Below are 14,326 nucleotides of genomic sequence, written 5' to 3' on the forward strand. Positions count from 1 at the left end.
TGAGGGGTGCACTTCAGCCAGCATGAGTCCGGCCACGCCACTGCCAGGAAACCCTGCCCCAGCTGCTCAGCTCAGGTCAGGGCTCACTGGTCCTGAAGCCTCCCCCAGCCGGCCAGGTTTCAGGAGCACTTCTCAGATCACAGCCTCCCCCAGCCTCTGCCCGTCTCTCCTCTGCTTTTCCCTCCCAGCGGTGTCAGGACCTGAGATGCCCAGTGTGGATGAATCTGCGTGGGCAGATGTGGTGGCAGAAGTCGTTCGGGCTGTCAGGCCGGACAGGGCACAGGCTGCCAAGGTTCTAGGTGAGGAATGTTGATGGGAGAGGGTGGTGATGTCCAGACAAATAACCTCCAGAGAATCAAGTGACTAGGACGCTGCCAGGTGGGGGAGGGGAGGGGTGAGAGTGGGGGAAGGAGCGCAGCTCTGGTGGGAGGTGAGAGAAGGGCCCAGGCTGGGCCAGGTGAGGGGTGTAGTGTACGCGGAGGTGGAAGCAGGCGCGACCGCATCACTTCGGGGCTGGAGAAACCCGGGGTGAGAAGGGAAGGGGCTGTGGCCTGTGTTTGGAAGGAGGATGGGGCTGCTGTGAGGGGCGCTATGAAGAGGTGGGTAAGGGAGGGGGGGTGCGTGCCTATGGTAGAGTAAGGTGCAGTAAGAGAGGACTGAGGCTTTCAGAACAGAGAGCCTGGGTGCGACGAGGTCATGGAGAGAGAGAGAGAGAGAGAGAGAGAGAGAGAGAGCCTGAGGAAAGGGAATGGAATGGAAAACCACAATCGTGGAGCTGCCCGGTGATGTGTCTGGGCTCCCGTTTCCCCCGCAGAGAGGAAGAGACAGCAGGGTCCAGCAGCATCAGTCGCTGCCAATTCCAGTAGCCAGGCCTTCAGCTTTTAAAAAAAAAAAATTATTGATGAAAGAGAGAGATTTGTTCCATTTACGTACTGGTCGCTGCAGTTGACAGGACCCCCTAGTCTCAGGTGGGACCCCTGCCGCCAATCACAGGGTCAGATCTGATGTGTCAGGGCTCCATATTCCCTCAGGGTAGACCTGTTGGGCAGATAAAATATATTATGCTCACTTTGTTAAAGATGGCGCTGCCCACGAGGAGGCCGTTGCCCAGATGATATTAATGTGTGTTGGGGGCGGGCTGTGGGCAGGCAGGATCCTTGTAGCCTGGGGCTTGGTTTTGGGATTAAGCCTTTCCCACCTTTTTTGATGTGGGGTGGTAGAATCCAATCATGCCTCAGAGAAGTGACTTTGTATTAGAGACTTCCCTATTTTGTATATTGGATTAAAGGTTTTGAATCTACACTATAAAATGGGGGCAGAAAGGGAGCTTGTCCTCTTGGTTCCTGAGATTATCATTAGAGGAGCAGAGCAGAGAAGAGAGCAGAGTAAGGCCACGTGGAGGAGGCAGGAGAGGCAGCCAAGATGGAGGAGTGTTGAGTGAGAAGCCAGTTTGTGCAGGAAGGAGGAAGGAGATGGGGAAGAGAGGTGAGTCAAGTCTGGTGAGCTAGAAACCTTTGATTCTAGGAAACTCGGATAAGTCAGTAGCTTTGTGAGCACTGAATGTGAGTGGGTTTTGGAGCCCAGTGTGTGTTTTTACTTGCCCGCTGGGTGCAAGCTAGGATTAAAGCTAATGGCCCACCAGTTTTTGGCTCTGTTGTTTCTTTACCGACTGTCCGAATCCAATGCGGACCTGCATGTGAATGGCCACGATGGCGGCTCCTGGCCTTACAAGACCCCTGGCCACACTCAGAGGAGGCAGAGCCGATGCGACTGGATTCTCCACGCTGTCTGGCTGTCTGAGCTGATCCTCACGCACACTCTGGTGCATGCCGCAGGAACGCTCTTTTCTGCTGCCATCTAGTGTGCACCTTGGGAACAGCGCCCGTTTACCGAGCATCTGCCTTTGTCATGTTGCAGGGACACAGTGAATGTCCAAGGCACCTCCCATCACCCCCAGCTTTGGATGTCTGTGTCTCCATAATGGTAGGAACTAAAGCGCATGGGAGACAGCTCATCACTCTCTCAGGTGGGACTCTTCTCCATGGAGACAAAATCCAAAGCTCACATGACCCCCTCCCAGGTGGGGCCCCTCACCACAGTCAGAAGACCCAGTACTGCCATACCATGACTCCTGTGGTAAGACCCCCTTCTTACATCACAGGGTCCAGAGCCAATATGACCAAACCCAGACCCTCTACTCTCTCAGTTGTGACCCTTCCACACCGTCAAATGATGTAGAGCAGATGTGATGGGATGCCCTATGCTCTCAGGGAAAGACCTTTCCTTGCACTCACATGGATCAAAAATGATGTGATGCCCTCCTTACTCTCTCAGGGAGGGACCTCTCCTGTTGGGCAGATAAAATATATTATGCTCACTTTGTTAAAAATAGCGCTGCCCACGGGAGGCCGTCGCCCAGGTGATATTAATGTGTGTTGAGAATCCTTGTAGCCTGGGGCTTGGTTTTGGGATTAAGCCTTTCCCACCCTTTTTGATGTGGGGTGGTACAATCCAATCATGCCTCAGAGAAGTGACTTTGTATTAGAGACTTCCCTATTTTGTATATTGGATTAGAGGTTGTGAAGCTACAATATAAAATGGGGACGGAGCGGGAGCTTGCTCTCTTGGTTCCTGGGATGATTAGAGGAGAGAACAGAGCAGAGAACAAAAAGAGGCCATGTGGCCAGGAGAAGCAGCCAAGATGGCAGAGTGCTGAGTGAGATGCCAGTTTGTGCAGTTTGACGCTGGAGAAGGAAGGAGATGGGGAATTGAGGAGAAGAAGTCTGGTGAACTAGAAACCTTTGATTCTAGGAAACTCAGATAAATCAGTAGCTTTGTGAGCACTGAATGTGATTGGGTTTTGGAGCCCAGTGTGTGTTTTTACTTGCCCGCCGGGTGCAAGCTAGGATTAAAGATGAAGGCCCATCAGTTCTTGGCTCCGTTGTTTCTTTACCGACTGTCCGAATCCAATGTGAACCCGCATAGGCCAGAAGGCTGCTGGCTTTACATCTCTTCACACTCACAGGTTCCAGAGCTGATGAAAGGACTCCCCTTCTCTCTGGTGGGCTTGTTTTCTATGCTCACAGGGAACAGAACTAATGTGACAGGACTCCCTATGTCAGGCAGGACCCCTTCCACAATGACTGGACCCAGAGCTTATGGGCATGACCCCTTACTTTCACAAGGCAGAGCCTTCTTCCTGTGAGAGGACCCCCTGTTACTTTATTGTCTTGTATGAATATGAATTCACCTTGAGCATGTATTATATGTTGAGTATCTCTTGTTCATCTGACTAAGTTGATTTGATTATTACCACAGCTGTTGGGACTTACAAGGTACAAAAAAAAAAAATGCAGTTTTTTATCCCTCATCCTGTCAATGAGCTGGGCATGTGAAGATAAAGGATGAGAAACTAACTTCAGGGAAGTGCTGCAGCTGAGATGTGGACATCTGCCAGCTGGGGTTACTGTTATTTTTGTTCACTGTTAGCTGTTTTGGTTAATTTTTGTAGAGTTTGGTGGAATTATGTAGTGCTTCCTCATTTACACTGACATAAAAACACATCTGAGAAGCTAGGTGCTTGGATTCAGAGAGTCATGAGTTTTCTGTATTGAGTTCCAGCTTTGTTTACATTCTAAGAATCCGGTTGAGCTCCTGCATCTGTTGTGTGGAAGCTTGGGTCCGTTGTCTGGCTCCATGTCTGGAGTTTGGCTTTGGGGTCTCGGTTACAGATGTGGATTCAGTCTGCAGCATCTGGGGTTGAATCTGTGTGGAGCTGTGTGGCATCTGTGTGGGGCCCACACGCAGCTCTACCCATAAGATGTAATGCGGGGCATCTGGTGTCCAAGTTCTTGTGTCAGTCTCTGGTGTCTGGCATTTGGGTTCCAGGGTCTGACTTGGGTCTGGAGAACAGTGTTGGGTTTGGTGCCTGGGGCCCAGGGTCCTACTTTTGGTTTGGGGTCTATTGTTTAGGTGGTGGGAACGTAGGGTCTATGTCTGGGGTCCTGAGTCTTTCTGTGGCCTGTGTCTGGAGTCTGTCAGTAATGGTTGTTGTGTTTTCATAGACAGGTAGCTGGCTATTGGTGGAGAAAGACAGGTAAGGAACTTGCACATTATATTTTATAAATCTAGAAAAGCTTGTTTTAGGAAGAAGCTTCAACATCTTATTTAGCTTAAGCTTAATCAGCACAACTGGCTTCTTCAGCATTCACCATCTTGCCTTCTTCTCCTCTCCTCCACGTGGCCTTTATCTACTCTCCTCTGTGCTCTCCTCTCTAATGCTAACTCCCCGTCTGCCCCCCCCCTTTATAGTGTAGAAACCAAAACCTTTAATCCAGTATACAAACAAGGAAGTCTGATACAAAGTTACTTATCTGAGGCATATGGGATACCTCATGAGAGTGCACCACCCCACATCAAAAAGGATGGGAAAGGCTTAGTTCCAAAACCAAGCCCCAAGCTACAAGCCCGCCCTCAGCACACGTTAATATAATCACACCCATCCCAAGCAAGAAGGGCAACCAATACCATCACCTGGGCGATGGCCTTCCACATGGGCAGCGCCATTGTTAACAAAGTGAGCTTAATATATTTTATCTGCCCAACACTGGACCATCAGGTTTTGTGCAGGTTTTCTTAAAAACATAAAAAACTTTTAAAAAGTACAATATTCAACAGAAGGCTTCAAGGAGTAGTTGGATTGCTTGATTTGTCCAGGATACTGTGAGTGCGCACTTTTCTGGCCCATCTTGGACCATTGGTTCTGGACTTTGAACTATGTTAGAATCAGTCTTTAGTTCAAATATCTGTGAAATGGAGATAACAATCATCCCTGTCTGTTGGTCAAATAAGTATGTAAATATGATATATATGTTTGCTCGCTTGTGACTTATATTGGGTGTGGGGGACAGGCTATAAGCAGGCCAGGTTGTTGTAGCCTAAGGTTTGGTTTTAGGACTAAGCTTTTCCCCACACCCTTGACTGATTGTATGATCTGGGTGGTGCACTCTCATGAGGAATCCAATTATGCCTTGGATAAGTGACTTTGTATCAGAGACTTCCTTGTTTGTATATTGGATTAAGGGATTTTGGTTTTCTACACTATAAAGTGGGACAGACCAGGAGCTTGGACACACAGAGTTCCTGCTATCACAATTGCAGGGGCTTCCCTGATCCCTTGCCCTTCATGGGAAGAGCTGGTTTTCTGCTTTTCCCTTGTCTTCTTTTGTGGTTTGCCTGTCTTGGTGAGACACCAATAAATAGGATGGCCCACCATCCTCCGACTCCGCCATTTCTTTACCATCTGCCCGAATCCAATGGGAACCTGCATGGGCCAGGCGGCTGCTTTGATAGTGACAGCCATGGCTCCTGGCCTTACAGTCCTCAATGTGAGTCTCTGCTGTTATGTTGTGTGCACCTTGAGAACAACACTTTGGTGGTGGTCAGGAGGAACAGGGGTGGGTACAGTGCATTATCTGTCAGTGGTTATATTGCAGGAATCAAAGGACAAAAATGCCCAGACAACTTGATGAAGGAAGTAGGATTTATTTAGCTGGTGGAGCAGCGTGACCCCAAAGAGGCAACGAAACACGTGCTCCCCAAAGTTAGATTTCTTACATCTTATATACCTTTTATAGAATATAGGTTTTTCATGCAAGGGGCTCCTGATTCCTTTGTCTAGTATATGTTACTCCCATGACTCCAGGATGGGAGGGTGAATTTAGGTGGAATTAGAGGATAAGTGTTGTATTTTAAAATTAAGGTATGTAAACATTGTTTTTTTAACAGCTTTTGAGAAAAGTGAAGGGGTTTTCAGATAAGTTCTATCTTCTTTGCTCTGTGAAGCAAGTGGCTCCAGGCACCCTTTCAGAGAACTATAGGAAGTAGTTAATCTAGAACTGGCTGACTCAGTTATCCCTGCAGGCTCCTTTTCTTTGCATTTTTCTTTTTTTTTTCTTCTCAAGGAAGAGGGGGCCTGCCCCTCCTTCCTCAGTTGATCCACTTACCTGCTTATGTTAAGTAAGTTTTTTTTAATCTCTCTGTGGATTTTCTTTTTTTGTGGTAATCTATTGGTTCTGAAAGAGGTATTCTCTATCCCTAAAAGAGAGTGATAGATGAAACCCATGGTTATGCCCTGGCTGGTAACTCAGTTAGAGCGTCATTCTGATACAAGGTCGTAGGCTCAATCCTCAGTCAGGGGACATCTAAAAATTAATGAATGCATGAGAACACTGGTGCTGTCATATTTGGAGTTTAGCAGTTCTAACAGATGTGAGTGCCATACTATAGTAATCTGAATTTGCCATTTCCTAACGATATATCAGGCAGAGCTTATTTTTATAAGATTAGGTACTTGGTCCTGTCAAAATAAGAAACATGAAAACTGGGAATTTTTAAAGAGTTTATCTGAGCCAAAATGACTCCAATCATTTGGAATGAAGATCTCCAATCCTGCAGACTGACAGTGTAGCAATTTCTATTTCAATTATTTATTTAAATTTAATTTTAGAGAATGGAGAGAGAGAGAGAGAGAGAGAGAGAGAGAGAGAGAGAGAGATGGAAGAGCAGAAAGCATCAAATTCCATATATGCCTTGATCAGGCGATTCCAGTCTTTTTATTTTATTAATTTTATAGTGTGAAGAGAGGGAAGCATTTTTTTTGTGTGTGAGAGACTGAGAGAAGGACAGATAGTGACAGACAGAAAGGGAGATGAGAAGCATTACATCATTGTGGGGGCACCTTAGTTGTTTATTGATTGCTCTCTCATATGTGTCTTGACCAGGAGGCTCTAGCAGTGTGAGTGACCCCTTACTCAAGCCAGCAACCTTGAGCTTCAAGCCAGTGGCATTGGGTTATTTCTATGATTCCACGCTTAAGCCTGCAACCCCACACTCAAGCTGGTGAACCTATGCTCAAGCCAGTGACCTTGGGGTTTTGAACATGGTTCCTGTGCATCCCAGTCCAATGCTCTATGCAGTGCACCACTGCCTGGTCAGGCACCATTCCCATTTTATAGATTAAAAAACAGGCACAGAGAAGTTGAGAATCTTGCCTTAGGTTGCACAGCTGGTGAGGGCAGAGCTGAGATTCAAACCCACTATGGAATTATCTGGAGTCCATGTGGTGTACACCATGATGCTCACCCTGAAGGGACTGTGAGGAGAGAGTAAGAAAGACCAGGTGCCCAGACTGAGCCAGGCACAGGGACCTGCACATATTTCTTCCTGGTTTTCACCGAGACTACAAAGGTCAGACAAAACCGGGACAGGAGCCAAGAGAAGCCAAGAGAAGCCAAGGAAGGAGGGTGGTGAGCCTACTAGTAGAGAAGGCTCCACTTCCTGGGAGTCAAAGAAATACCTTTCCCTGGTGAGTCTGTCTCAAATCCCTATTCCTGGGCAGTAACCTAAGTAGATTGACTCCATACTTCCATGTTTCCAGGGGTTAAGATTCTGTGCTTGACAGCGTGAGTTCTCTGTGGCTCTTCTTGAGCTCTCTGGTTTCAATGACAGGGGGAATGAGGTATGTGGGCTTCATAGTTTTATGGAGTTAAGATTTACTAGAACAGGAGGACAAGAGACCATGGAGATTGGTGTTGACATTCCCATAGCACTAAAAGAACTGTGTCTTGTCATAAAAGTGAAAAACTTGTTTAACCAGTTACTTCTGTACTAATTAGTCTTGGGAGGGTAAGGGGTCAGTAGACTTGTTCTGAAGTACCCTCAGAGCTGGGGTATGACCTGTGTCACAGCTGTAGCTGCAAATTTGCAACTTAATGCTAATGACTCACTCACCCTCCTTGCAAACTGAGGGCTTCTCCCCTGTCATCTGGTGTCCATGGAGAACTAACTTCCGTGTAAATCCTCCCTCACACTCCCTGCAAACATAGGGCTTCTCCCCTGAGTGTGTTGTCTGGTGTGTGAGTTGACTTCAATGAAAAGCCTTGATCACACTCCCTGCAAACATAGGGCTTCTCCCATGAGTGTGTCACTGGTGTGTGAGAAAAGTTGACTTCTATGTAAAGCCTTGCTCGCACTCCCTGCAAACATAGGGCTTCTCCCATGAGTGTGTTCTCTGGTCTGTGAGGAGAGTTGGGCAATGAAAAGCCTCGCTCACACTCCCTGAAAACATAGAGCTTCTCCCCAGAGAGTGTCCTTTTGTGTCTGAGGAGAGTTGACTTCTTTTTTCTTTTTTACAGGGACAGAGTCAGATAGAGGGATAGACAGAGACAGACAGGAACAAAGAGAGATGAGAAGCATCAATCATCAGTTTTTTGTTGTGACACCTTAGTTGTTCATTGATTGCTTTCTCATAGGTGCCTTGACCAAAGGCCTTCAGCAGACTGAGTAACCCCCCCTTTTTTAAAAAATTTTATTTATTTATTTTTTTACAGAGACAGAAAGTGAGTCAGAGAGAGGGATAGACAGGAACAGAGAGAGATGAGAAGCGTCAATCATTAGTTTTTCATTGCACGTTGCAACACCTTAGTTCTTCATTGATTGCTTTCTCACATGTGCCTTGACCGCGGGCCTTCAGCAGACTGAGCAACCCCTTGCTGGAGCCAGCGACTTTGGGTCCAAGCTGGTGAGCCTCGCTCAAACCAGATGAGCCTGCACTCAAGCTGGCGACCTTGGGGTCTCGAACCTGGGACCTTCCGCATCCCAGTCTGACGCTCTATCCACTGTGCCACCACCAGGTCAGGCAGACCAAGTAACCCTTACTCGAGCCAGCGACATTCGGTCCAAGCTGGTGAGCTTTTTGCTCAAGCCAGATGAGCCCTCATCCCAGTCCGACACTCTATCCACTGCACCACTGCCTGGTCAGGTGAGAGTTGACTTCTGTGTAAAGCCTTGCTGACACTCCCTGCAAATATAGGGCTTCTCCCCTGAGTGTGTCCTCTGATGTGTGAGGAGAGTTGACTTCTGTGTGAAGCCTCGCTTACACTCCCTGCAAACATAGGGCTTCTCCCCTGAGTGTATCCTCTGGTGTATTAGGAGATATGACTTTCGTGTAAAGCCTCGCTTACACTCCCTGCAAACATAGGGCTTCTCCCCTGAGTGTGTCCTCTGGTGTGTGAGGAGAGTTGACTTCAATGAAAAGCCTCGCTCACATTCCCTGCAAACATAGGGCTTCTCCCCTGAGTGTGTCCTCTGGTGTCTGAGGAGAGTTGACTTCATTGAAAAGCCTCGCTTACACTCCCTGCAAACATATGGCTTCTCCCCTGAGTGTGTCCTCTGGTGTATTAGGAGATATGTCTTCCGTGTGAAGCCTCTCTCACACTCCTTGCAAACATAAGGCTTCTCCCCTGAGTGTGTTTTTTGGTGTCTGAGGAGAGTTGATTTCTGTGAAAAGCCTCGTTTACACTCCCTGCAAACATAGGGCTTCACCCCTGAGTGTGTACTCTGGTGTATAAGGAGATATGACTTTCGTTTGAAGCCTCGCTCACACTCCCTGCAAACATAGGGCTTCTCCCCTGAGTGTGTACTCTGGTGTATAAGGAGATATGACTTTCGTTTGAAGCCTCGCTTACACTCCCTGCAAACATAGGGCTTCTCCCCCGAGTGTGTCCTCTGATGTGTGAGGAGAGTTGACTTCTGTGTGAAGCCTCGCTCACACTCCCTGCAAACATAGGGCTTCTCCCCTGAGTGTGTTTTTTGGTGTCTGAGGAGATATGACTTCTGTGTAAAGCCTCGCTCACACTCCCTGCAAACGTAGGGCTTCTCCCCTGAGTGTGTCCTCTGGTGTATGAGGAGATTTGACTTCCGTGTGAAGCCTCTCTCACACTCCCTGCAAACATAGGGCTTCTCCCCTGAATGTGTACTCTGGTGTCTTAGGAGATATGACTTCAGTGTGAAGCCTCTCTCACACTCCCTGCAAACATAGGGCTTCTCCCCTGAGTGTGTCTTTTGGTGTCTGAGGAGAGTTGACTTTAGTGAAAAGCCTTGCTCACACTCCCTGCAAACATAGGGCTTCTCCCCTGAGTGTGTCCTCTGGTGTGTGAGGAGAGTTGACTTCAGTGAAAAGCCTCGCTTACACTCCCTGCAAACATAGGGCTTCTCCCCTGAGTGTGTCCTCTGATGTGTGAGGAGATGTGACTTTTGTGTGAAGCCTCTCTCACACTCCCTGCAAATATAGGGCTTCTCCCCTGAGTGTGTCCTCTGATGTGTGAGGAGATTTGACTTCCGTGTGAAGCCTTTCTCACACTTCCTGCAAACATAGGGCTTCTCCCCTGAGTGTGTCCTCTGGTGTATAAGGAGATATGACTTCCGTGTGAAGCCTCTCTCACACTGTCTGCAAACATAGGGCTTCTCCCCTGAGTGTGTTCTCTGGTGTGTGAGGAGAGTTGACTTCAGTGAAAAGCCTTGCTTACACTCCCTGCAAACATAGGGCTTCTCCCCTGAGTGTGTCCTCTGCTGTCTGAGGAGATCTGACCCATCATCAAAGCCTTGCCCACACTCTTTATACTTGACAGGTACAATTCTCGAAATTCCTACTCTCATAGATAGTTTTTCTGTGTCCACTGAATTCACTTTCTGGCCTCTGCTGGGTGCTTCCTGCAGCACTCTCTCTTGCTCACTAGAGCTTCCCAAGTGTCCTTTGGGAGTTTTAAAAAAGGCCCTTGAAATCCTCCTTGGACTGGTCCTTTTAAGCAAATGTTTGGACTTTCCTTTGTCCTTTTGACCTTCAGCTTTGTCATCCCAGCTGTGTGTATCAGTATGGTGCTGCTGCTGATTTGGATCCTCTGGGCAGGGATACTCTGATTGGAGGTGTTTTCTTGCAGATGTTTCTGGGAGAATTTGAGAGGGGTGATTGCGTCCCACATGTTGGCTGAGGAATTTCTGACTGGAGAAGGCCAGAGAGCAGGAGGGACATGGGTGTATTTTTGGCTGTGGTTCTGCTGAAAGAGAAAATTTTGGTCAGGACAGATGTTGACAAGTCTGCTGAGTCATATGTTTTGTCTGCTATTAAGACCTGTCCCATCAGTCATTCTTATGGGGTTGACAGTGTAATCTCTGTCTCTCACAAAGTGTTTCTTTGCAGTCTGTTTTCTCTTTTTCATTGTTATGTACTGTATCTTCTTTAGAAATCCAGAAAGCCCATATCAAGGGTCCTTTGTATGCATTACCAGATGAGGAACTTTCAAGTAGCATCAGGGGCTGTTTCACCCCTTGTGTGGGTGAAACAATGCTGACCTTTCCTATATACATGTAGCTTTAAAAACAGTTATTTAGAAAGACCACTGGCCCCAACTAGAAATTGCTTTCCTCATAGTTTTCCACAGATGATAAACTGAAAATATGTCCTTCCTCAAACCTCACATCAAATATTCATACTTGATTTTATTCAGTGTCAGCCCATTTCATATACAATGTAAAGACCTGTTTCAAAATATTTCCTGAATCATACTTTTAAAAAATGGATTGATTTTTAGAGAGGCAAAGAGAGGAGGAGGAGGATGGAGAGGAAAAATAGGAAGAGGAGGAGGAGAGAAAAGAAGGAGAAGAAGAAGAAGAAGAAGAAGAAGAAGAAGAAGAAGAAGAAGAAGAAGAAAGAGAGAGAGAGAAAGAGAGAGAGAGAGAGGCATTTATTCATTTTTCTACCTAGGCATGCAGTCACTGGTCATTTCTTGTATGTGCCCTGACCCAGGCTCAACCTTGGTATTACAGGTAGGTGCTCTAAGTGACTGAGCTAACCAGCCAGATCCCCCAACCATACTTCTTACATACTTGACTCCTATCCCTTTTCAGCTAATCCATAATCTTCTCTCACTTGGAGATGAAGTAATCTCTGAGAGGATTTGCCACTGAAGTGTATTTTCCAAAAATTAACAAAGCAAATCTTAGAGAATAAGCCACCCTGTGGTCTAGAACAGCACCACCATCCCACCTCACTCAGGAAGGTCCCATGCGTCTCAGCGTGGATCACACCACTGCATTTCCAGGCGGCTGCACATCTCTCCGACCTCTGCTCTTAACCTTTATGCTAGACAGCGGTGGCCCTTAGAAAACAGGCCCTGGCCAGTTTTCCCAGTGAATAGAGTGTTGGCCTGGTATGTGGATGTCCCAGGTTTGATCCCCGGTCAGGACACACATGAAAAGCGATCTGCTTATCTTTCCCTCCCTCTCCCTCTGCTCTCTCTCTTTCCCTCCCACAGCCAGTGGCTCAACTGGTTCAATCATCAGCTTGATAGCTCAGTTGGTTCAAGTGTTGACCTCAGGTGTTGAGGATAGCTCAGCTAGTCTGAGCATGGACCTCAGACTGGGGTTGCTGGGTGGGTCCTGGTTGGGCACATGAAGGAATCTGTCTCTCCCCCCTCCTCTCACTTAAAAAATTAAATAAAAAATAAAAAATATAAATATTTTTTCTAAGAATCAAAGGCATATGAAATGAATCCTTAATTTCTGAAGCATCTGATTCAAAATCTTACTGACTTTACAGTGTACCATGAAAATATCTAAGGTGAGTTCTCTATTTTCATTTTGAAGAATGTTGTGCCCACCTCTAGCTGCTGCGAGTTCTCTCTTCCACTTGCTGCAGTCCTTGATGCCCAGCTTCTGGCCAAACTCATCACCATACCAGACTAACAGCTCACAGTCTGGCCTGATGACCCGGCAGGTTCGGTAGAAAATCTGCCTGCGATACTGAAAGGCCACCAGGTTCTGCTCTTCATCATTCCGGGCACAGTTCACATACCTGGGATTGAGGCAGGTGAAAGAAAAGAAACCCACAGGCGATGAGTTCCTACTACCTCTCAGATCCATGTCCAGCTCTGCACCTGACACTTGGGCTCTAATGTCACCCACTCCCACAGTGCTCCCGGAGAACCTTCTGTTTAATGTCTGTGCCTCTCACAATGTCATACTACTTCCTATCTCCAGGTCTTACTTACGGTGCTCATTCTGCCTAATACCATTTTCCAAAGCCAATTCCAGACGTAACCTCCACCCTGATTAGCCATAAAACCCGCTGACCTCTAGCTTTTTCAAACTAACTCAGGTTCTGTTTTACATCACAGAACTTGCTACTTGATTTTGGACTCTGTCTAGATTAGTTCACATCATTCAATACTCAGCCCAAGTCCATTTTTTTCTTTTAAATTTTTTTTACAAGGACAGAGAGAGAGAGAGAGAGAGAGAGAGATAGAGTCAGAGAGAGGGATAGATAGGGACAGGAATGGATAAAGATGAGAAGCATCAATCATCAGTTTTTTATTGCGACACCTTAGTTGTTCATTGATTGCATTCTTATATATGCCTTGACTGCAGGCCTTCAGCATACTGAGTAACCCCTTGCTTGAGCCAGCGACCTTGGGTCCAAGCTGGTGAGCTTTTTGCTCAAGCCAGATGAGCCTGTGCTCAAGCTGGCTACCTCGGGGTCTCAAACCTGGGTCCTTGGCATCCCAGTCTGATGCTCTATCCACTGTGCCACTGCCTGGTCAGGTGAAGTACATCTTTTCTTGAGAGGCCTTTCTCTATTCTCACATTTTATTTAGGTAGCATTTGATGCCTCACCCAGGTTCCCATAAAAACCTGGAGGTCTCCCCCTGTCCACTGAAGTGAGAAGCAGGGAGGCAGACAGATTTCCACAGGTGTCTGAACGGGATCCATCTGGCATGCCCACCAAGGGGTGATGCTCAGCCCATCTGGGGTGTTGCTCCATTCTAGCACCTGAGGCAGAGGCCATGGAGCTGTCCTCAGTGCCAGGGACAACTTTGCTCCAGTGGAGCCTTGGCTGCAGGAGGAAAAGAGAGAGATAGAGATAAAGAAGAAGGGGAAGGGCAGAGAAGCAGATGAGCGCTTTTCTGTGCCCTGGGTGGGAATTAAACCCTGGACTTCCATGGCCGGGACAGTGCTCTACTGCTGAGCCAACCAACCAGGACTTGGAGGTCTCTTTGTCTTAGCAAATTCATAAAGAACAATAATAGCTTATTCACATTCTGTAGCCTCTGATAAAAGAGCCCCTCAGGGAAGTGGCCAATGATCATTGCTCTGTGGGGTTCAGAACTCAGCTCCAGTTAAAATTGAGGCTGGGATAATTTGCTGCCCTCACAGGTGTAGGCTATCCTTGCTTTAGGTATCCTGGCACTCTGCACTTCTCAAAAAATAGGAAAATTATAGTTAAACATTTCTAAAATGTATTGTTTCACCATGTCTGCAATTAGTTTCTCATAAGAAGATGAGTTATATGATCTGTTTAAGTAATGAATACCTTCCTCTAACATGGAATATATACTATAGTTAGGGCTTGCTTAAATAATGTTCATTAGATCAATTAAAGTGTAATCCAGGCCCTCAAAATTTTTTTCAGTGCCTAAATTTTGTCTAGCAT

At 47.0% G+C, this 14,326-nt stretch overlaps 1 protein-coding gene and 1 pseudogene across 7 annotated transcripts in view; both read right to left on the reverse strand.

The window, feature by feature from the left end:
* LOC136398654 (histone-lysine N-methyltransferase PRDM9-like) overlaps positions 1-14,326 on the reverse strand; it is a 416,485-nt pseudogene that overhangs the window by 21,187 nt on the left and 380,972 nt on the right.
* Positions 5,536-14,326, reverse strand: part of LOC136398647 (histone-lysine N-methyltransferase PRDM9-like) — a 288,127-nt gene continuing 279,336 nt past the window's right edge. For 4 of the 7 annotated variants that reach the window (XM_066372854.1, XM_066372856.1, XM_066372851.1 and 1 more), the window contains 2 exons: positions 12,498-12,691; positions 5,536-10,895 (listed from right to left, as the gene is read on the reverse strand). In XM_066372854.1, coding sequence (XP_066228951.1) covers positions 8,818-10,895; positions 12,498-12,691 — 2,272 coding nt within the window. In that variant the 3' untranslated portion in view covers positions 5,536-8,817. The remainder of the gene's footprint in view (positions 10,896-12,497; positions 12,692-14,326) is intronic. The other 3 variants (XM_066372852.1, XM_066372858.1, XM_066372857.1) reach the window with 3 other exon arrangements.

Source organism: Saccopteryx leptura, chromosome 3 (genome assembly GCF_036850995.1).
Source record: "Saccopteryx leptura isolate mSacLep1 chromosome 3, mSacLep1_pri_phased_curated, whole genome shotgun sequence".
NCBI lineage: Eukaryota > Metazoa > Chordata > Mammalia > Chiroptera > Emballonuridae > Saccopteryx > Saccopteryx leptura.